This window comes from Apus apus, chromosome 1 (genome assembly GCF_020740795.1).
Source record: "Apus apus isolate bApuApu2 chromosome 1, bApuApu2.pri.cur, whole genome shotgun sequence".
NCBI lineage: Eukaryota > Metazoa > Chordata > Aves > Apodiformes > Apodidae > Apus > Apus apus.
Window position 1 is genome coordinate 128,003,478 of NC_067282.1, and position 24,051 is coordinate 128,027,528.

The 24,051-nt window shown below is 39.3% G+C and overlaps 1 protein-coding gene across 2 annotated transcripts in view; it reads right to left on the bottom strand.

Annotated features, from left to right (window-relative positions):
* ANO2 (anoctamin 2) overlaps window positions 1-24,051 on the bottom strand; it is a 171,077-nt gene that overhangs the window by 36,756 nt on the left and 110,270 nt on the right. Inside the window, exon 15 of one of the 2 annotated variants that reach the window (XM_051625894.1) lies at window positions 1,644-1,718. In XM_051625894.1, the coding sequence (XP_051481854.1) occupies window positions 1,644-1,718 (75 nt within the window). The remainder of the gene's footprint in view (window positions 1-1,643; window positions 1,719-24,051) is intronic. The other variant, XM_051625885.1, reaches the window with a different exon arrangement.

Genomic DNA, 24,051 nt, shown 5'->3' on the forward strand with positions numbered 1-24,051 from the left:
CAAACAAAACCACCAACAACAACAAAATAAACAACACAACATTACACACAGTGAAGAGTAGATTGTAATCTCTGCATAGGAAAGTAGAGCTGGCTGTTCCTCATCAAGAGCTGACCTGAATTTCATGCATGGTTTGTAAGTTGTCTCTTTCAGGTGCTTACATCTTACTACTGCTCAAAATATTCTTTGAAAAGTAATTGTGGCCACTTCTCCAGTCGGTGAAAGCCAGCATAGTTCCCCTTGTCACTATCAGAAGTTGAAGAGTTGGAGCTCTATATTTTACCTTTATAAATCTCTCTGAGATGTTACAAAAAGCAGGGAGTGTAATATATAGGCCATGACTCAGGAAAGAACTTTTAAGATCATGCTTAGATGAGATTTAAACATGATGTTGAAGTCAAAAGCACACATAAGCACCTTGTCTGCAAAAGAATGACGTGTAAAAGCTAAATTTGGGCTATATACTTACTCATACTCATTATACACTGCTGAAAGTAAAGTTTCTATTATTGCCAGTTAGAGGTTCAGTCTAAAAAGCAAATGCTTGGTAAGGCTTCAGGACAATAAACTCACTCAAAATGTTCTAAGTATATATATATATATATATATGAATGACACATCTTTTATGTACAGAAAATATAATTAAAAATACAATAAATGTATCTTCATACATATATGCACATATATGTATAAAAATGCAGACATTAATATGGCTTCAGTGAGAATATAGAGTGGTTTTGACTGTCAGAAAAATGAAATCTTCACAGGATATCTGTTGCAGTATATGCAAACTCCACTATATTAAAAATACATTTAGGTATTTTAAAGAATTTAGTCCCTAAGTTAATTTCCTATGCCAGGTGCTCCTGGGGTGTAAACCAGTGTATTTCATTGCCATATTATGCTGGATCTAGATGTGAGTACACACTTTCATTCAGTAACTTCTGTAACCAGAGAGATGATGGGATCCTTGACAATGTAATTTAAGGTTTATTAGCCATGCTTTCCTATTGCTGTTTATGAAGTCTATCAGTTTGATGATGTGTTTATGGTCTGCTGGAGATTTCACTTGGACAGCGGTGTCCACACTTTACAGTTGAATGACCTGCACACCATATTCTTGGTCTTAAGTGAGGATTCAATTCCATGGTCTTCTTCAACTACATTACAGTCCGCCCCTAAATATGTGTTGGACACATACTTCCCAGCAACAGATTTATTTCACCTGAATGTTATCTGTTCAGTAGCCTGAACACATCTGAATGTCATTCTGAGCAGGCACATGGAATACTCTGCACAAAAGAAAATATACAGTGGGCTTCCCTTCATCAGACAATAGAGGATGCAACAGAAACCCTGTGACAGAGGCAGCGTCTAGTAACGAGCTGCTGACATTACAGCAAGTCACCCAGCCAGCAGCCCTCTCATAAGCAGCTTTTGGAAAGGGAATAAAGCTGGAGGTAGGCATTGATCTCTATGAGTATTCCTAGCAGGACACACACTTCTCACAAACTGTGGGTTGTAACCCCAGCTTTCCTCAGGATTTTAGTAACTTTGAGAATGCTAACTGAGGATTCCACTCAAGATGCTCACTGAAGAGTTTCACACACCTAATAAATGTGGAGAAATGCAGTTTATATTACCATAAATAAAATCAATCCAAAGTTTGCTGCATATCCTGGCATACGGTCAGTCCATGTCAGCTTCTCCTTTTTATCCTGTGACAAAACACAAAGATAAGATAAAATAACAGACATTACAGAACTGTGCAATAGCCAATATCAAGAGTTAACAAGATTTGTTACTGATAAACTTTTTTGATTCCCCTACTCCTGTTGTAATTTTGAAGATTATTAGAAGATAAACAGGCTAAGCAGAAAGTGTCCGCAAAATCAGAAAATATCATATGTAACTATGATTTTTGTATTTGAAAAAATGTATCCAGCTCTTATTAAATTTCATTATATCAGGATAAAACCCTGAAATTCATCTTAGTTTACCTTTAGACAAAGCAAGATTCAACCATTTATTTTAAATTGCTTCTTGTAAAACTTCAGAAGGTAGTGCTTGAGACAGAAATAATGAAAAGAATGTTCATCACCATTGAACCCAGTTCTTTTGTCTAGTGGTTACCTTGTCCAGATGTGACCACTAAGATAGTTATTGCAAAGACACCTGAATCCTTCTCCTGGTACTCGGTCTACAGAGGAGAGAAACTACAAATGCAAGGCCCCTCTGTGATCTCCACTGCCAGACTTGTTTTCTTCACATGCATAATTCAGAGCAACTATGATCAGTGCAATCTAATATGCTTTTACTCTCCCCACACAAACTTAACTCCATCTCCAGCAATGTGCATACCTAGAGAAGATATTTGAATGGGGATTTATATAAGAAATACGATTCCCTTCTCTCAAAATAAGTTTCTTAAAATAATAATAAGGTCATTACTTTGTTTAAGTTAAACTGAAACTATATAATCAAATTAACTAAGGACACAGAGCCAGATGCTGTTTGCATTACTGGAACTGCTGCTGGTATCCCATGGACTGGTACTTCACTTACATTTGAGTAAACCTAGAGTTATTCTGAATTTAAATTAACCAAAATCGGATTAGAATTCAGGTCAAAGCTTTCAAGTAAACCATTTCTGAGGCACAGTTTTCCTCAGATAAAAATCTGGGATCATTATGCCTTTATAGAAGGCTTTCCCAAGGCAGTACTAGAAATACAGTATATATTCCAAGTGCAGAAATGCAGCCATAAACTTTCTCATGGAGTTTTCTGGGATGTGGAATTAAACTGAAGATATTATTCTGTCTACTCATCCAGTGCCATCATGTTGGTGCATCAAACACTGTGGGAAGCAGTATTACTCAGCATCCTCTCCTCTCATCTCAGCTGTTCAATCAGACAAGTTAAACATTTGGGAGAATGCTGGCAGGACTGGGCCACAGCAAACCCAGGGAGAAGCATAAATAATATGGCCGAATGGATGCAGTACATAAATACCCCATACAGTACATACATGGAGTCTATCATTCAGCTGGAAGGCTACTTTAAAAAGCATTTATGTGAAAGCACAGATGCATTTAATTTCATTTTGGCTTTTACCACTCAGCAATTACACAGGACACCATGTCTAACTAATTCAAATTTCACTAGGGGAAAAATACTGAAGAAGCAAACCAGCAAAATGAGCTTATACTAGCCAAAGCAGTTAAAGGAAAGAAGAAAATCTTTTATAACCATACTGAGGCGTAAAGAGGAAACTGTGATTCATACGAAAGGTCCAGGAAGAGGCAAAAATTACCAAGAAAATTAATTCAAAAGTCTCTCTAGCAGTAAGAGTTTTAGAAAATAAGAAATCATAGTATCAAAGTCAAACTTGCATATATCATGAATCATGCTCACCAAATCCTGAGCAGCAAATTTACTAAGTTTTTTTAATGTTTGGGTGGTTTTTATATCTGGTGATAGAAGACATTTGCTTTATTTTGAAACACCAGCCAGGTGTCTGACATGATCTACTACATTTATCTATCTATCTATCTATCTATCTATCTATCTATCTATCTATCTATCTATGTATTCCTAAAATAGAAATGGGTAGTTATAGGAAAGAAGAAAGCTAGGAAAACTGAGCAATGATTGACATGTACTTTTAGAGATGAGTGTGAGTAGCTAAGGTGTGCCTAAGCCTACATTTTTAAGGGTCCTACATTTTAAGCCTACCCATTTAAGGGTCCCAACTTCAGGAGAGTCTAAGGACTGCACTTATTAGGGCGTTTGCCCTCTTTAATGTCAGCATGACCATTAAGAAGGCAGAGGCATCTAGCATCACCAGTCATTTTGGAAGCCCTAGGCTTAGCACCTGAATACTTGTTTTACATAAATTATTGCTTTTCAAAAGCCTTTTATGTCTGATGAGTTCAATAAAATAAGTTCCTGGAATAAAGATTTAGAAGCATAACAGATTCTTACCATTCAAATTTATTACTGTGAATAACTAAATGAAATATGGACTGCCTCCAAAAAAAAAACCTTACCATGAACAGGATAAAACTAATCCTTTTTCTTATGATGGGTTGACCTTGGCTGGCTGCCAGATGCCCACCCACCCACTCTCTCACTTTTCCTCCTAAACAGGATGGCAAGAGAAATGAAAATGAAAAAGCTTGTGGGTTGAGGAAAAGATGAGAAGATAACTTTCCGGTTGCTATCACAGGCAATCCAGACTTGTCTTGGGGAAAATCAATTTAATTTGTCACTATAGATTTGGATAGTGAGAAATAAAAACAAAATTAAAAACTTCTTCCACTTCACCTCCCTCCCAACTTCTTCCCAAGACCAAGTTCAGTCCTTCACTCCCAACTTCTCTACTTCCCACCCCAAGTAGTGCAGCAGGCTGGGGAATGGTGGTTATAGAGTCAGTTCATAACAGCTCCCCTCTGCTGCTCCTTCCTCACACTGTTCCCTTGCTCCAGCATGGGTCCTTTCACGGGCTGCAATTCTTCAGGATAAACTTGCATCAGTCTAGTCTTTCCAGTGGCTGCAGGGGAATCTCTGGGCACCCTGAGCACTTCCTCCCTTCCTCCTGTCTGCACCTTGGTGCAAACAGGATTGATTCTCACTGTTTTTCCCCTCCCTCCTCACTATCAGGCAGCATTGTATGCTTTCTTACATTCTCTTTCCCAGAGATGTCCCCATCTTGTCAAGGGGCTCAGCCGTGCCCTGCAGTGGGTCCCTTGCAGTGGCCCTGGCAGCTTCTCACAGAAGCCACCCATGTGGCCACCACTGCCAGTGCCTGGGGGCCAGCACCAGGTAAAACTAGTGTCAGTGCAATGGCATAAAGAAAATCACATTTGCATTTGAACACTGAACAAGGCAATGCAGGTCAAGCAGAGATCACTGGAGTGACAGACACTTTGGCAGCGTTCTCGCTGTCTCTTCTTACAATGAATGACACAAAACCAGAAATTAGGAAAAGGAGAGAGAACATGCATGGGGAAGGACGAGATCAGCAAGCCATCTAGACAGCTTGCTCTCATGCATGTGCTTCCTTTATCTTTAGGTGACTGTGCCATGAGTTTGCCATTCTCTCTAGCACTTAGCCAAAGCGAAATCTGAACACATGCCTGAGCTGCTACGCCATTATGAGAAGAAAGAAGCCAGTTGACAGTATCACTGAGTTACTCAGGCAGCACACATGGCACAAACAAAATCCTGAAATTTAAATTAATATATTCGGCAGCTAAAAGGTACTTTCTGTTACAGCTCTTGCTAAGAAAACCAAGTCTATAAATTCACTTAGCATTTTCTCTCACACCTGATTCTACTCTCTGGCAATAGTGCCATCTAGCCGCTAAAGGACTGTACTGTGAGGTAGAAAGAACACCTTGTCGGCCATCAAAATACTACACTTGCACACGGCAGGAACTATGGTTTATTCGAAATTAGTAGAATTAATTAATAGACTTCTCACAGGCACATACCCCAGTCTAATCAATAAAATGCATTATGGAACATTGTCTTGAATTTAGACAGGGGTAGGAAAGCTTTCCTGATGATTGATAGAAACTCAGCCAAGCAGGCAGGATATCTACCTGGAGCAGTCCAAGAGATGTTTGCATTTCTTGACATAACAAGATGAAGCTGATAATCTGAATGACAGACACGTTGCACTTTGTAATATTCCCCAAGAGAGACTGTATTGCAGGGAAATGTTTACATGCAGACAGAAAGCCTCACAATAGAGATAATATTTTTATGGTGAACAAGGTACACTAAAAGATATATTTTAGCATCTTTCAGTTTCTCTAAATGTAGTGATGTATTTGCAATTGTATTTGAAGAAAAAGTAGTTTTGTTCTGGAAAACAGTGATGCGTTCCTGTTTAAACATTTAATGTGGTCTTGAATGTGTTCCTTGCAGGAATACAGTTCTTTCCCAATAGAAAATAATAATAATAAAAAAAACCACCAACAAACAAACAAAAACGAAACAAACATAAATCCATAAACAACAAAACTAACAAAAAACCCCAAAACCAAACCAAAACAAAAACCACCAACAAAACAAAACAATAAAGCAAGACCTGCCAAACAAAAAACCAACCATAAAATAAAATACATTAAACCTCATCTATGTTTTACTAGATGGTTTATTTCCCTTTGAGTTACCTATCATGGCAAAGTTCCAACCTGTACAGCTCTGAATTCTCAGGTGGGCCTCTGAGCTGTGGAAACCTGGAAATATGCTGCACTTGGACAGCACCAAGCAGCTTTATGAAAACAGCTTTGTGTTTCTCTGTGAATTAAACCCCAGTCAGTTTGCTCAGATCACAGATATCTCAGTTTTTTTATTTATATTTTCCCACAGAAGAACACTTCCTCAAAGCAGGTGTTTTCAACCATCAGCCATGGTGGCTCAGCCTGCACTTGGGGATTAAAGTAACACACTTTCTCTCTTCTGCATCCTGCTTTTCAACTCCTGTTCTGAAATTCAGGCTCTTCAGTGTGGTTGCACCCGGGCGACCCCAATGATTCACTGCATAGAGCTGCAATAATTGACTGGAACTTAGTAAAAGGCACTCAAGGAAGAATAGAATCCAGGAACATTCTCTCTTGGCTTCCTAGGGTCTTGCATAGCTAGCAACAGCAAAAAGCTGCAGAATTATATTTCTGATGACAAAATCCAGAAGTTCATTTCTTAGTGTGCCCAGAAGCACCAAGCAAGCAAATACCATTTTTATAGCTGCACTTTTCTTAATTCAAATAGAAGCTTTAATTTGTGTAAAAACTGTGCTGTCTGAACAAGCATCTAGGAATAAGAATTTTGGTATCAAAGACAGCTCTCCTGTATTTGTGTTATTCCCAAAATATTGCATATGTATTGCAGACTCACAACAAGGAATGAAACGAGCATCTTCTGAAAAGGCCCCTATAATTTTACTTTGGGCATGAAATAAGGTTAAAGCAATGAGAAAAGGATACTTCAGAGCTATTCAGAGGTTTAAAGAAGTAAGGAGTCAGGAAAAGCCTGCAGCACCAGTAGTTTTGGAAGACAGTTGATTCCAGAGTGACAGGCACAGTCAAGGCATATCAGCATTTCTGGGATCTTGCAGTGGCCCACAGTGGTATTTACAGCTAAGAAATTATTTGGACAAGTTCATGAGACTGACTCTTCCAGTCTGTATTAGGGACCACCGGCCAAAAAAAGAGGAAAAACAAAACTGCTGCCATCCTGGGCATCTATCAGTACCTGTCTCTATCCCAGTCTGAATCTGTCCCTAGGTTTTCTATCTTCACACTCCCACAGAAGATGAAACAGCTTTTGGTAAAGACCCATTAAAAGTGGGAACAACATCTTCTGTTCTTCTCACTTAGAAAGCAGTAAGAGCATTTTAACAGTAAAGGTGTTTTGTGAGTGATGTTCAGCTTCAGGTTTGCACACGGAAAACAAACTGCCACAACTCCTTTGGAGCCAGACGAAGGGCTGCAAGACCTGGTTTCCTTTGGAACCACAGAACTGCCTTGAGGTGTTTTTTGCTATACATTTTTTTTAACTAACATTCTAATTGACCTCTAATCACAGCTCTTCTGTGATAAACCATCAGTCACAAGCCTTATTGGGTCAGTTAATTATCCTAGCTGTTGAAACTGTATGGCTTATTTCCTGACTGAGTTTGCCTATCTGCATCTTAGAGTCTCGACATTTGGCTGCAGCTTTGTCATTTAAGAGCATCTACTGGCAGAGTTTTGGTTATGGCAGTAGGTTCTTACCAACTGTGATCAGGCCACTTCTTGGCTTTTCTATGAGCTAAGACCACTTAGCCAGAAGGGAAACAACCAGACAAGCCCACAGCTGTGTTTCTTTCCCTGCAGTGTGACTGGAAACAAATCTCCCAGGGGCTACAACAAGGGCCACTCACTTGGCTTTTCACACAACACGGTTTCTGAAAGCATGTTTTATTACACTGTATTTATCTGGAAATAAAACCAGCTGATTTCTCTGCTGTGTTGAAAACCTATTTTGCCTTTGATACTCATCTTAATGCATCTAGTGCATTGTAGCATATTGCAATCCTTATTGTATAAGGCTTAGTCTTTATACCACTGCTTAAAATCAACTTCTTGATATTTACATATGGTTCAAGTGAAAACTGGCAGCACTACTTTTTTTTTTTTTTTTTTTTACAATGACAGTTTAACATATGGCCTTACAAGCATGAATTATTTATGTAAACTTGAAGCTATTCAGAATATTACCAGAAACCCACTGTAATTTACACAAACAATAGGGTTACATCTGTAGTCATAAATATTCATTGTTTATCAATGTTCTTTGTAGATTATTAATAAATCATAATGAGTGTGATCCTGAGAGGGCAAAGGGCCAGATGTACAAATACACTCAGACATCTGGTGGGACTTCCAAAGCAACTGACTGACAGTGGCACACAGGTCTGTTGTAGTAGGAAAGGTGGTAGTGGAATGGCACAAAATAAGTTCATGGCACAAAGAGAAACCCTGTCTCCTGCTCAGTTTTCTTTTTTTTTAAGGTAACTCCTGAACTTTCTGAAAGAAGGTGATGAAATGCCACACATAACTTTAAAATAGGCTTGCATAAATATAGTAATTCATGGGAAGACAGATTCTGTGCCAGACATGTGCCTACTTTAATTTGCATTATTAGATCAATTTAATATGTTTTGACATTAGCTAGGTATGGACTAACTGAGCATGTTAAACAAAGAGAGAACAAGATGAGTTTTAAAGACTGCCTTTAGAAAAAAAATCAGTCATGAGCAATACCTGACATTGCCCTGGAGTTAACTGTATAGTCAACCACTCTTTACTCTGAAATCCAGAGTATCATTACTCTAATAACCAAGCTGGTTTCACACTTCTTGTGTAAATTGTGAACATCTGATGCAGAAGTTAATGGAATAAAATCCACAGCACATTTTAAAACAATTTATCCAGTGTAATTTTTTTTTTTTTTTAAATAATCTTTTACTAGTTCCCATAATAGAGTACCATTTAAATACTGGCAGTGATTTTAAAAGTTTCTCTCTGTCAATCATTTTAAGTATAGGACTATATTCTCTGTATAAGTCCTTAAAAAAGGTATTGGTTACAAAATCACTCAACTATTTGCAGTATCTCTCCCTATAATAAAAAAAGGCTCAAAATTATGTTATCTTTTGTAACTTCAAGTTATAGAATCATAGTATCATGAAGGTTGGAGAAGACCTTCAAGATCATCAAGTCCACCTGTCAGCCCTACACCCTGGTGACCACTAAACCATCTTCCAAAGTGCCGTATCTACCTGTTTTTTTAACACCTCCAGTGACGGTGCCTCCACGACCTCAACCACCTCCCTGGGCAGTCTGTTCCAATGCCTCACTACTCTTTCTGTGAATAATTTTTTCCTAATATCCTATCTGAACCTCCCCTGGCAACATGACTCCATTTCCTCTTGTCCTATCACTAGTCAGTAAGGAGGTGACGCCAACACCCACCTCACTACAACCTCTATTCAGGTAGTTGTAGAGAGCAATGAGGTCTCACCTCAGCCTCCTCTTCTCCAGGCTGAACAGCTCCAGCTCTTTCAGCCTCTCCTCTTAAGACCTCTTCTCCAGAACCCTCATCAGCCTAGTTGCCCTTCTCTGCACCCTCTCCAGCACCTCCATGTCCTTCCTATGCTGTGGTGCCCAAACCTGCGCACAGTGCTCAAGGTGTGGCCTCACCAAGGCCGAGTAGAGGGACAGGATCAACTCCCTGGTCCTGCTGGTCACACTATTCCTGATGCAGGCCAGGATGCTGTTGGCCTTCTTGACCACCTGGGCACACTGCTGGCTCATGTTCATCCAGCTGTCAATCAACACCCCCAGGTCCCTCTCTGCTGGACAGCTCTCCAGCCACTCCTCCCCCAACCTGTAATGCTGCAGGAGTTGTTGTGGCCAAAGTGTAGTACCCAAAAATTTGCCTTGTTGAAACTCATACAATTGGCCTTGGCTCATCAATCAAACCAGTCTAGATGCCTTTGCAAAGACTCCCTGCCCTCAAGCAGATCTACACTCCCACCCAACTTAGTGTCATCTGCACACTTACTGAGGGTGCACCCTATCCCCTCATCCAAATCATCAATAAAGATGCTAAACAGGAGCAGTCTCAGCACTTAGCCCTGCGGAACACCACTCATGACTGGTCACCAACTGGATTTAACTCCACTCAACACAACTCTTTGGACACAACCATCCAACCAGTTTTTCATCCAGCAAAGTGTATGTTCGTCCAAGCCGTGAGCAGCCAGCTTCTCTAGGAGAATGCTGTGGGAAACTGCATCAAAGGCCTTGCTAAAGTCAAGGTAGACAACATCCACAGCCCTTCCCTCGTCCTGTAAGTATCCAATAAGTCTATTTGCCTCAGATATATAACAGCTTACCTGAAATTTATTCGCAAAAATATTCATTCGGTCACCATTATACAGTTCAATATAAGCAACTTGGGCCGGTGGATCTAAGCCAGCTGGCAATTTTGCAATTTGTAAAGCTCAAGTTACAGTTCCTTATGTGGGAGTCTCTTAGTAACATTTAATAGTCTTGTTACTTTTCTAAACTGCATGTATTAGTTCCCTTAATGTGAAGGGAACCAAATAAAAAAATTTAACTGAGCATTATTTCAGTTCTGCATGAGATGCATTTAGTGCTGGACTCTGAGGGAATTTGTCTCTTTTATGCTTCTTTGAAGCTTGTCTGGCCCAGCTCTGGGCCGGCATCCTAGCTCGAAGAATCTAGGCTGAAATTCTTGCTCTTGTAAAATCAACTGCAAAATTCCCAGTAACTTCAATGAAGCAGAATCTCACCCCAAGTCTTTGGCATTGCACACTTAAAACCATGTTGTTCATTGTCTTACACCATGTGAAGTCACTTATCCTCACACAAAGTGGGAGAAAAAGGCATGCAACACATTATCAGTTTCCTCTGGTTGTAGCTTCAAATTTAGCTTACACAAACTGAATTATCACATCAACAGCAGAGGAGGGTGGTGTAAATGTTAGTAACATTTTTAAGTTGGTAATGAAATATTTGCGAAGGAGGGAAAGAATTTAAAGGGGATGTGGCTAAGCTAGATTCTTTCCCTGACTCCAGAGCATTTATTACCAGCTGTAAAATGTTAATTTTGTCTTCTAACATTTGACTATGCTATAAAAATTGACACTCAATTGCAGAACTCAATCTACAAAGGCAAACTTTTGCCAATAATATATAGACAGCACGCAGAGAAGAGTTCTGGGAAAAGAGTAAACAAATGGAAGATGGGGAGGAGTACAAGAGCAGAGCAGCATTTAGCACTCTTCATGTTTGCTCCAAAAAGAACAAATTTCAGAAATACAAGTGTCCTGTCCATGTGCTTTTTCTTGCTGAGCTGTTCTACCTGACTGTTTATTATGAAACTGGCAGTCATGTCTCATGAAGTACAATACTTCCCAGTGTCCCAGAGATGGACTTTCAAGGCACCAAATCTCTATGCCTGGTCACTTGATTTTTTTTGAGGTTTTCACAGGACAATGGGGTCTGAGAATCAGAGCAAAGCTGACTGACAAGCACATCTTTACCACTTTCCACTAAGCCACCAACAACTTCATACCATGTTGCTAGAAAATCTCTCAGATCTAAACATAAAATGGAGAGCACTCTAATAGCAAGACCCTTCTGATTCCCAAATGGGGAAATAATAACTACCCATACACTAGGCTGAATTCTGTATTATTCTTTCTTGCAGTGAGGGGCCCAGAACTGCACACAGTACTCGAGGTGAGGCCTCACCAGTGCTGAGTACAGGGGGAGAATCACATCCTTACTTCTGCTGGCCACACTATTCCTGGTACAAGCCAGGATGCCATTGCCCTTCCAGGCCACCTGGGCACACTGCTGGCTTGTGTTCAACTGGTTGTCAACCAGCACTCCCAGGTCCCTCTCTGCTGGGCTGCTCTCCAGCCACTCTTCCCCCAATCTGCAGAGCTGCCTGGGGTTGCTGAAGCCAAAGTGCAGGACCTGGCACTTGGTTGAACCTCATACCATTGGCCTCAGCCCATTGATCCAGTCTGTCCAGATCCCTCTGCAGCTTCTTCTTACCCTCCGGCAGATCGACACTCCCCCCCAACTTTGTGTCATCTGTGAATTTACTAAGGGTAGACTTGATCCCCTCATCCAGGTTGTCAATAAAAATGTTGAATAGGACTACTGGTCACCGCACACCAGCTGGATGCAGAACCATACACCATCACTCTCTGGGCCTCGTCATCCAACCAGTTTTTAGCCCAGCAAAGGATGCACTTGTCCAAGCCACGGGCTGCCAGCTTCTCCAGGAGGATGCTGTGGGAGACTGTGTCAAAGGCTTTGCTGAAGTCTAGGTAGACCACATCCACAGCCTTCCACTTACCCACTAGGTGGGTCACCCAGTCATAGAAGATCAGAATGGCTAGACAGGACCTTCCTTTCCTAAACCCATGTTGGCCAGGCCTTATCCTCTGGAGGCAGAGGTCCTTACAGGCCTCTCATACAGCATTTTGTTGCCATGCCCCATCTGTGGTTTTAGACTACTGAAATGTCTTTTGCTTCTTGAGCCACTACCACCCACTTTACTGGTCTGTAGAGAAGACCCAGAGCTTCTGCTGTAGAGCACTGAAGAACTTAGCACTGCCAGGTAAACAATGCTTATCTACATCCCTTCCTATGTTGACCCTGTCCCAGCTAAATGCCAAAGCCCACAAAGCATTTACAGTGCAATGGAATCTTGCTTTTAAACTCCATGTTATAACCAAATTTCAACAAAAGTTAAGAGAAAGAGATTCTTCTGGAAAACAGCTTCCAGTGTGAAATCATCAATGTAGTATTTCCTCAAAGTTTCCAGACATACGCAGACTGATCCTCTCATTTGCTGCAACTGCTTTGCACTGCACTGTTGTTGGAAGACTTTCAAGGTAGACTCTGTCCAAGGGAAAATAGCAGGGATTTGTTGAAAATCCTCTGTTGACACAAATCTGATATAAAGGCTTCTATTACATGTCCCATTCCTCTGACTAGCATTTGGTATGTGGCTGAAATGAAGGTGACAGATACAGCCCAGGCCACCTACAGTGCTCATTTGTCTTTGGACAAATATTCTGCTAAGTGGCCTGTGATGTGGGCAACCACAGCTGTGACAGGCATTGGCTGAAATGTTGGGAGCTTCATGTTATCATTTCATACAGACAAACAAAACAGTTATGTTCCCCAGGGAGAGAAAATGACACCAGAATAAACTCTCCCCAAATTGTCTCATATGAAGTACAGTCAGTCTCTGAACTTCTCATTCAATCATGAGTTAATGGGAGGAAAGGTAGTAGAGGGGCAGAGAGACCTCACACTCATGTTTCATTTCATGTCCCTGGCCTCTTTCAAAAGCAAAGGGCATGCTTGATAGAACATACATTGTTTACTCGTGCACCTACAGAGGCAAGGGAAGGAGGAAAAAAGATCTTTGGAATCTAGAAATACTGAGGAATTCTCCATTATTTACAGTTTTGAAATCAAGGCCATATGTCTTTTTCATAATTTTCTAATTGTTTTAGTTCAATCAGTTGTTACCGATTTGTTGCAGGATTCATTTAGTGAAATTCTATAACTTGGGTAATAGAGGAAATCAGATTATATTAAAATTAAAGGGAAAAAAAAAGTATTTAAAAATAAACTTTTATGAAGAAAATAGATTAGAGGTCTTTATGTCTATTGCTGATACGGGTAGGCAGAGGCTTAATTACTACCAGGAAGATTTAGATTGGAAATGAAGAAAATCCTTGGAACAGTAAATCCTTCAGCCCTTCAAACAGTTCCCAAAAGAGGCTGCAGTATTCCCATTACTGAAGATTTTTAAGAACAGGTTAAAGAAAGATCTGGCAAACACGACCCTGGGTATAACAGGTTCTGCTTTGGAGCACAGTGTGGGAGCTAGATGTCCTCATGGGTTTCCTTCTAAGCTCAAGACCTGCATTATTTTTTTTCTGTGATGCCTATGACCTTTGTGGCCTCAAACTCCTTTAAGCTATTGTGAACATTTTTTTATTTCTTCCACGTTCTTCAGAAAAATATCAAATGCTGATAAATCACATGTATTTTTCTCAAATTACCAGTAAGAAAAATTAAAAATTGAAGTCACTGCCAGCAGTAACCAGCAGTTACTGATAGGATGTGAATAGAGGCACTACCACCACTACCATAAATAAGTGATTTTCTCATCATGTATCCACACAGTAACTCATGTGAGCAAATACAAAAATCTCAGCATCATTTCAGGGGAACACTGGCCAACGAGGACATGCTCCTTATTAAATGAATGAGGGTATTTACTATATAATTATTACCTCACACAAGTCTATACCCAGAATGTAACCAGGAAGTTTGGATATACCAGACCCACGACTTCACAGTAGTCAGCGCCTTGGCAAAAGCCAAGAAGCCAGAAACGAGCTGAGCCAGCACCTCACAAAACTAGTTTCATTGTTCATAGCAAGGCAATCCAACAGAGATGGTAATTTGCAGTGATATCTTCTATATTCACACGACCTAAGTAGAAAACCCAACAGTTGCCTATCCCTTGACCTCCAACAGGGAAGTGTGACTTCCTGAGTCAACAGACATAACTTGTGTCCTTGTCACCGACAGATGAAGCAAGGAGAGCTGACCTGTAGACCTTACATGCAAGCAAATATGCCTTTTCCTTCCTCCTTCAGTTTTTCTCTAGTGCTTGACTCCTCAGAAGCCACAGGATAAAGATGCTAAAGGTGATGGTGCTCACCTAGAGGGTTTACAAGCACAAAGCCTTCCAATCAAGCCCCACAAACTAAATACACACACACGCACACATGCGAGTCAGTAGGTTTAATTAATGGAATATGTTTTAAGTTGGGAAATGTATTGATTCCAACTTTTGGAGCTTGTTCTCTGGTCCTTTCATGCAAGATAATGCAGTATCCTTTCCAGAGATACGTCTGATAACTAAAGCTGATACTACTGCAATTAATTCAAGTTCCCTGAAGTCCTGAGGAGGTATGTATTGACTCTTGCTTTCCTTTTTTTCTGACATTGTGCTACTACCAGTTCACATAACTCATGGGATTGACACTGTGCAAAATTCACCAACTGCAAAGAGATGGAGGTATTATAATTGCATCACCTATTTCTTAAAATGCACCAATGCCATTCCAATGGTATTTTGAGAAATGGCAGCTGAACCTGTAGGATTATAACAGCACTAAGACTAAGACATGTGAGTAATAGGATGAAATATTTTTTTCAGAAATAAAACAATTTCATTTAAATCCAAATAAGAATGAATAAACTAGCAACAGATTAAGCATCTGGAACCTTTTAAATAATTTGACTAAATGTGCAGGATTATTAAGAAAAGATGTTTTTTCTTCTATTGGGATTTATGTATAATATTTATTTCACCACAGATGAGCTTCATCAGGCAGCAGGAGAAACAGCCAAAAGAAAACAGTTTGCTTGTTTGCTCAATAAATGAACTATTTGTTCAATATTTTGAAGAAGGTGAAAACTAACACTGTGCTAATCCTGCCAGGCATGGCCTGTGTGTCATTGGTCAGCTGAGCCCTGAAATCTAGTGTAAAAACATCTGGAGGTGATACAACTCTGATAGGTTCGAAGGAGATTAGTGAGCTCCGTGAACGCAAATTTCCAGGTCCAAATTTCCAACATTGCACTTTGGGGCCCTCAGGGGCAGAGCAAGGAACTTCAATTCCCACTTTGCTACTGCTATCCCAAAACATGGAACCTGATGTATCTAAGGTATATGGTCTCAGAGAAATTACATTAACACCTCCCATATCTAGCCCTTTCTCTTTTGCTGAATTGTCCTGTTGTCAGTATCTCCAGGGATGCCAGGTGGGTATTCTTCATGCAAAACATCTTATTCAGAGATGCTGTTCAGTATGCATTACCAAAGCTTGAATCCAGAATGCCCTCTGGGGAGAATGAGTGGGTGTGATCTTTCCCCAGCAATTACAGAAGAAGCGCTACCATCATTTTTAGCCTTGTGGATTTCTGATACTCCAGTAATAACCCAGACACCATAAGGTCCTTTTGTCACAGAACTTCTGGAGTGAACATTTTTCCATTCTTGCCTTATTCTTTAGCAAGACAGGTATTTCCTCTGCCCTGCCTCCTACCAGAAGATTTCTTTGGAGTGAGGAGCAGGCTTCCCAGATAATCTATCCATAACTTTGTCTACATCATCCCTTTCTTAGCATTCTTCTTCTAGTCCCATTCCTCCACGTATGCTATGTGGCCTCACCTTAAAGAACCTTCAGTGCACACATCACTTTTCCTTACTTAATCCTACTTTGTTCTGCATCAGCCTATGCTTCTCTTCGCAAAGGTCTCTGTCTTTGCTCCCCCTTTTCCCCAGTCTTCATGCTCTATTCCTAGAATTACAGAATCAGTCATTCCACTATGATGCCTAACTATTCTTTTTCTTCTGTAATCTGGGTGAGATCATAAGAATAATGAAGATGGACCAAAGAGTTTACCTCAATCTGAAAAAGGGATCAAAAGGTCAGTAAAGGAAAAGATAGGTTCATAAGCACTTAAGCAAGCTAAAAAAGGCAGTAAGTATGGGGTGTTTTTTTTTTTCCCTCCAATGGAAGCTTTATAGCATTTCAGGATAAGAGAAAAGGAGGGAGACATGTCCCAAATAAGGATGGAAAGCTAAAATGTTTGTTTTCAAAAGTGTTTTTAATTACTGAGAACCAAATGTTTTACGTCAACATATAAAATATTTTGTTTTGATTTATTCTATTTTTAAAAACCCCCTAACATAAATTGCATTTTGAAAGAAAAAGTCATTTAATAACAGCAGCTGGAAACTCTTCACTCTATAAAAGTTGAACTAAGATATTTCATTAAAATCAAAACATATTTGACAACAAAATAGCCTGAGTAAACAATATTTTCCAGTGGAAACGATTTTCAACTCTCCTATTTTTTTTTAACAGCTCTGCTCTCAATTGTCTTCCAACACAGTAACAACAGGTGTCTATAGAAGGAAAATATCACGGGGGATTTCTGGAATTGTGTGCTCTATGCATCCCCTGCTGTTAGGGCTTATCATGCATGTCATGTGTTGCCATGACTCCTACTAGTAATGGCAAGATACTTCATAGTGCATACTGGCTGGGACTTAAGACACAAAAACACCACTTTACTCACTTCACTGTGCAAAAAAAGGCTTCATGGACCTGCAGTTTGTGGTTTCTTGCTTAAAGACACACTGCATTCAACATACTCCACCTGTTTCAACAGCTGCTGGTGAAACAACCACATCAAAGAGCAATGGGGATCTACGAGGACCACTGCATCCAAGGTGTTTCCTACCTGAGTGCCTGGCCAAACCTCACAGGTGAAGCAACATGTTCTTCCCTATTTTGCAGCTTTGTGAAAGAGTATCTTGCCCTTGACTAGGTTTCTCAAAAGTGCAAGTGGTATAGCCCTGCACAGTATTAATTTTATATCTGGATAGAAAAGCAAATAGACACTAGGCAATGTTGCCTGTTTGCCTTGTAGAGATGTATGAGAGAATGCAGCCTGATGCCTGCTTGCCTTGAAGAGACTGGTAGGCAGACAAGGGGTAGGAAGCAAAGTAAACCTTGCAAAGAATTTCTCCCGAACTTGTGCACGTGCAGTGGCAACATATGGACCAGAAATTCAGCATTTGCAAATACACACATATTTTATAATAAAATATTTTTCAATTTTTACCAGAATAAAAATTCAGTCTCTGCATCACCACTGTATATGTGTATATTTGTATAGGGGAACTTGAGAGAAAAATCACCAAAAGGTCAATCACACACAACAGTAATAAAATATTCTGGTTTTATCATAACTATATTAAGAAGAAACATCTTGACAAACATTTGTAACTATGGAGAGAAGCAACATACAGGGATAAATCTGATCTTTATGTTCTGTGGATTAAAATTCCACGTAATATTAAAAATGTTACTGTAAAGGCCCAATTATGGCTGAAATTCATTATCATGATCTTGAATAGGGAGACCAACCTATGAGATCATCAAGTCCAGCCTATGACCTAACACCACCACATCAGCCAGACCATGGCACTAAGTGCCACATCCAGCCTTTCTTTGAACACCTCCAGGGATGGTGCCTCCACCACTTCCCTGGGCAGTCCATTCCAATGTCTAATCACCCTCTCCACAAGGAAGTGCTTCCTAATATCCAACCTAAACCTCCCCTGGAGAAGCTTGAGGCGATGCTGAAAAGGAGTACATTGGGACAAATCCTTTTCCTGCAGAGACACACTGTAGTATTCTATAAGCAGATACCCAGAAAACTCAGTTGTGTTGCAATCATATTCCTCCCCATATGTTACAACCCCAAAAAGAAAGACACAGCAATTCATCTGGCTGGTGCTTTCATTTTCCTGCATATTTGGTATCAGATCCTGTCCTGCTACTGTCCATGGGATTTGGTCTCCTCCAGGATTCCCAGCATACAGGAGGACTTTCGCTTCGCCTAGTCTCTGTTCACCATTTGGCTGTTATATAGACAGATAACCACAGAACAATACTGTTCACCTGGAAGCATCTGTTTGATATTTTTTATATTTTCATAGTTAGCAGAATCTGCAGCCTAAAGTAACTCTCTGAAGAACCTCTGCTGCAGATCTTCTACATATCATAATAACTGATAAAATTCATGATGTTTTGGAAAGAGTACTATGAACTATGATATCATAACTCATCTGAAGCAAATCTTTAGTCCATGCTTAATAGTTTGGTTACACTTCTTTTCATAAAGAAATGTACCCTACCCCTACTGCTTGACACAGGAAAGGAAGAGAGTCAGCAATATGTTCATTGTAATAAGCCTCTTTTCACAGTATCAGCTAGTTGCTCATCAACCTGCCTAATCATTAGACTTTTCAACTGTACTATATTTGTTTCTGCTTCCCCCCCTACAGGACTATGTAGAAGCTGAGTACAAGGGCACAAGGCAGAGACCTGAGCTGTTTTGACAACTACGGAGAAATATTCATGTTAGGCAAAGAAACACGCAGAGTGCTCGAGCATAAGAGCAGACTACACAGCAGCATCACACACTAGGGAGGAGGCAAAAAACTGATAGAAGGATAAGAGGTGTAGCCTTATAAAGAAACTGCCATGATACAGAATCTTAAGTATAATGAAGCAAATGCCAGGCAGCCACCTCTGAGCTTGACAGCTCTCATCAGCTACAAACAGGTGTTCTCTGGGACAGTTAAACATGGATTTAGAAGAACCTGGTACTTAATGCTTAATGCTTAATTAAAATGCTTAAACTGCTAAAATATTATTCTAACAAGAGATAAAAATTTAAAGTTTTCATTCCCACATGTATAAACAACTCTGGAAATACAGAATCATGGTTTTCTTCATTTTGCTTTGACTTGCTATGAAGAAAACCCTTTTCCCCAACATGAAAAATGGAAAAGTAAGGCACAAAGTTCATATGTGGAAGAATATTTTCATTATTCACTGACAATTTTGTTTGGTTTGGTTTGCTTTATTTTCTTCTACTGCAACATGTGCAGTGGGTCAGATTTTTACTTCAGTTCTACAGATGTAAATTAGAAGGACTTCCTATTAATTCCTGTGAATTATTCCAGTTTAACAGAGATCAAAGTCTTGTTCAGAAACTGTAGCTTGTATCAGCCAGGAACAGGCTGGGACAACTGCAATTCATGGGACAATGACAGTTTGCATGCACTAGTATCTAGAATGATAGATACCTGCCATTTCAGTAAAGCCAGTCTATTCCTCATGCAATTCTAACCTTCATTACTACTGCAGTTTAAGTTCTGCAGTGAAAAGATCATGGTTTTGACAAGTGGAGTGAGGCTGGTGCCATGCAGAAAATGCTTAAGCAAGAAGCATAAGTATGTGCCTGAATATGTGTAAAACACAAACTCCCTTTGCCAGAAGCAGAGATCTGGACACATCTGCATTCTGAGTGGCACACACAGGCCTGCTACAATAGCAGGGATGGTCTAAACCTCAAGGAAACAAATAAGTATTTTAAAAGGGATCTTCTATCAAGTCTTGGGTAAGAGCCATCTTATTAGTGCGTATCCTCCTCTTACACACACACACACGCACATATACACAAACATCTTGACACGAGCACATATGCACAAACATATATTTCTAAAGTAGACCAATGCTCTTTAGATATGATATCAAGACCTTTTTTAAATCAAGATATTAATTCAGAGTAGAAAAGCATTTCAATGCTAGAGGAATGTTTATAATCCATTTCTCCAGCGATGATTTTCATACTGTAGCATAGCAAGTGATTTTGCTTGCATTTTTTAATAGTGAAAGACAGGATGTCCAAAACTGTAGGCAGTCATGATCGGCCAGGTATCTGACGTGTACTTCCAACAACAAGAAATGGTCAAATATCAGACCAGCAACAGGTTTCCAGAAAGGTGTGGAGAAGGCAATGTGAATAAACACTGCTTCTAGTCATAAGACAATCAGACTTGTACAAATAACTGTCATTTTTATCTTCCCCTTACCTGTAATGAAAATACAGCTGTAAGCCCATTAGTAGCCATTTCTATGATAAATTACACTTTGAATGAAAGAGCTTTGGAGTATTAAAAGTATTTCTATAGTTACAATTTGAGACTAGACAACTTGTTTAGACTTTCATTGCAGTAGACAGATCATATTTTTCCTAGGTCTGAGCTCTGCCTCTCATACTTCTATTTCACTCTATGTTTCTTCTAAAATCAGTAAGTTTACCCCAGCAAGCAGACACGATGTAGCACAAAAAAGTCTTGAATATTTGTCACCTGAATCTCAGTTGACATTGAAAGCAACCATGGACCTTTGGGAGATAAAAAAAAAGTGTTTCCCTCAACGTTAAATAAAAACTTCCTTCAATACACGAAGTAAAAGGCAGATTAAGTAATGAGTAGAATTTCTCCTATTTTCATCTTCATTTCTCTGCTGTTAAATTCAGTGACACAAGTAAATTAGAGCTGTACAAAAGCACACTGTCGTTTCTGAAAATGCTTGAAGTTGCACCTAATGACAGATTTGTCACTTTTTGGCTCATGTCTACCTTGTCTTTCAATCTTCCTATCATCACCCCTATCTACAAGCCAAATTCATCTTGGTTTTGCTTCTGCTACCATTGCTACATATATCTCCACTTCTCATTCTAACTTTTACGATTCCTGTGGATATTGCTTCCCCAGGTCCCTAAACTTTAAATCACAAACAAATCCAGAAATATATTTTCAGACATCTCTCCAAACAGGAAACTGGTAGAAACAAACTAAGAGGTACAAATTTACCAAGGAAGGTTTAAGTGGGCTCCCCTGATAATATAATCCAATTAAATTCTCATGTTTGCTGTTCATGGAGAACATGAACATACTTATGTAGCTCCATGTATTCAAATAGCACTTTATCATCTCCTACAGATCACTGTATTATCAGTAGCATCTTAGATAGATGGGCTCTCTTTCAGACCCTGGTATCTCAGATTATCCACAGGCTTTCCCTTCTCTTCCAGCACACAATACAAGTAACAGCTAGTCATTACAATTTAGAAAGGTCTTAAGACATTCCCATAAACACAGAGTGATCACTTGTCATGTTATACAAGGTTACTCTACCATTCCGCATATTTATTTCTCTTTACCAGCCGGTACTGACTGCAGAATAATACAGAGGAGGTAATTACTTCTTTCTCAGGAAAATCTGACCAAGGCAAGGTGTGCTAACCAAATCTTAGCAGCAGAGTCATACAGTAACTCCACAGACCTTATTGCAGATCACCATCAGAGACTACAACCTTGTTTATAGATTCAGATTCATCAAGATGGACAGACTTTTGTTGTCCAAAAAGAAATAAGGGCAGCTAGAAGGAAACAGCCTTTCTTCTCTACCTCAAATAATAAGGAGAACGTGACTGCTCACATCCCCTCACAAATCCATGATAAGGCAAACTGAAAGCCAGCATGGCATGTAGAATAAAAATGGAAACTTTATTCTTAGAAGATTGGCCCAACTGAGAAGCCCCTTATGAAACAGCAACCTCAATTGCAGCCTACATGTGCCTGCCTACTCAGAAACTTGCCATCCTCAGCTTGCCAGGCATAGCAAAAATTAGACATCATGAAAAGCGGTAAATATCAGCTATGCTTTTTCACACTCTTAATGTTATTGTTAGAGAAAGAAATTTTTTATTTCACTTTGACAAAAAATCTTTCAGCCTTCTAACAGAGGGAGAAACACCACTTTCGTACACAGATGCCTTTGGTATCTCTGCTCATGTCCTCCACAACAAGCAAAATAGGTTTGACACCTTTATTTTACTTAAATACACCAGAAGATAAAAAAAACCCAACAAATCAGCAGAGTAACTTTCAACTAAAAGAGTGATATCATTTTGGTGTGTTTTGCATTGTAAATACTTGCAATGATGATCACCTCCACTGTTCTTATTTGAGGCACATCACTCCAAGGTGCAGCCAGGATCTGTATCATAGAATGCTATTTTCCCCAGGATAATTTTGATTTATATATGTAAAGCTGCATTCCCTAATACTTCAGAATTTTCACTGTAGTCAGTGGGAGGCAATGATACTGCCTTTTCAATATGAAGTCATTCCATGATGTAAAATAGATTAGTTGAATCTGAATACTAATATGTTACCTCATTTCTTTCATCATCTTGGCAGGAATATCTGGAAAACCCCCAATCTGTACTGATTTAATTCATAAATATAGTAGGCTTTATTGATAAACTGGTGGTTATCTTCTTGGCTAACTGGTGTATAAGATCTTAGGTAAGAAACGAGAGCATTTTTTGTGAATTCAGTCATAAAACCCTTTCCTAGCCAAAACACTTAATCAACTTGGGTTGATAAAGCAAATAATTTGGAACCTTTGGGCAAATGTTTATATAAGAAAAAAAAATCACCTAGCTTTCTTGTAATCTTCACAGCAATTCTTGAGTCTCAAATGCTTACCCAAATACACGAAGAAAACGTTTCAATTTTAACTTGTAGAGTTATTATGAGACACAAGAAACTTTTGCAGCATATAAATATGCAAGACAGTTTACTATGAGACTAAGATATAGCATTTATTTGGCATTGAGACACAAAGAAGATGCATTGGCTGTTACAGAAAAGAGCAAATACACATTAGTAATGTTTTTATACTTTGTAAAGCCATATATTCACCTTCACTGAATATTAAATATGCATATAATTGGTCAGTCTTAGAATATAGTATAAACCCAGATCACCTTAAATTACTGGGGCCCTGACATAGTTTTTCAAGTATGAATTGTGCAGCCATTCAGTGAGAGAATGTCAATACTACAAACATTATGTTGTATTAACAATGCCTAACCTTTCCAACAGTAGAATCATCTGAAGGACATTTCAGCACAGAAATGGAAAACAAGACTCCTTATAACATTAGGCATTACTTGGCTTCTTCTTAGTGTTCACTTGTATGATTTAAATGGAATATGTTCCTTACAGACTTCTTAATGCTCACATAAAGAAACGGGTAGTTATACACTTTAATTCCAAGATAACTTACTTCCAACACATTTTTCACACACAATCTTTGAAAATATAGACATAAAATGCTAACAAAAACTATTCCTTCCCTTCTACTTCTTTTCAAAAGTTCCACATTCTCAGAATAAAGGAAGGTCACTGAGGAAAAAGCTTACTTAACTAAGATCTAAAGGAAAATCTGAAATCAATACATTTGAAATCAAATGCATATTGATTTGCCATTTTTCCTCTTCAAAAATAAACTGTCTCAGTAAATTACATGAAGCTCTCAAGTCCTGATGCCATCCTTAAGAGTCAGAGATCTAGTTCCTTCCTATATCTGGTTATTTATACTGCTGTCCCCAGTTAGCACAATTAGTTCTGCAC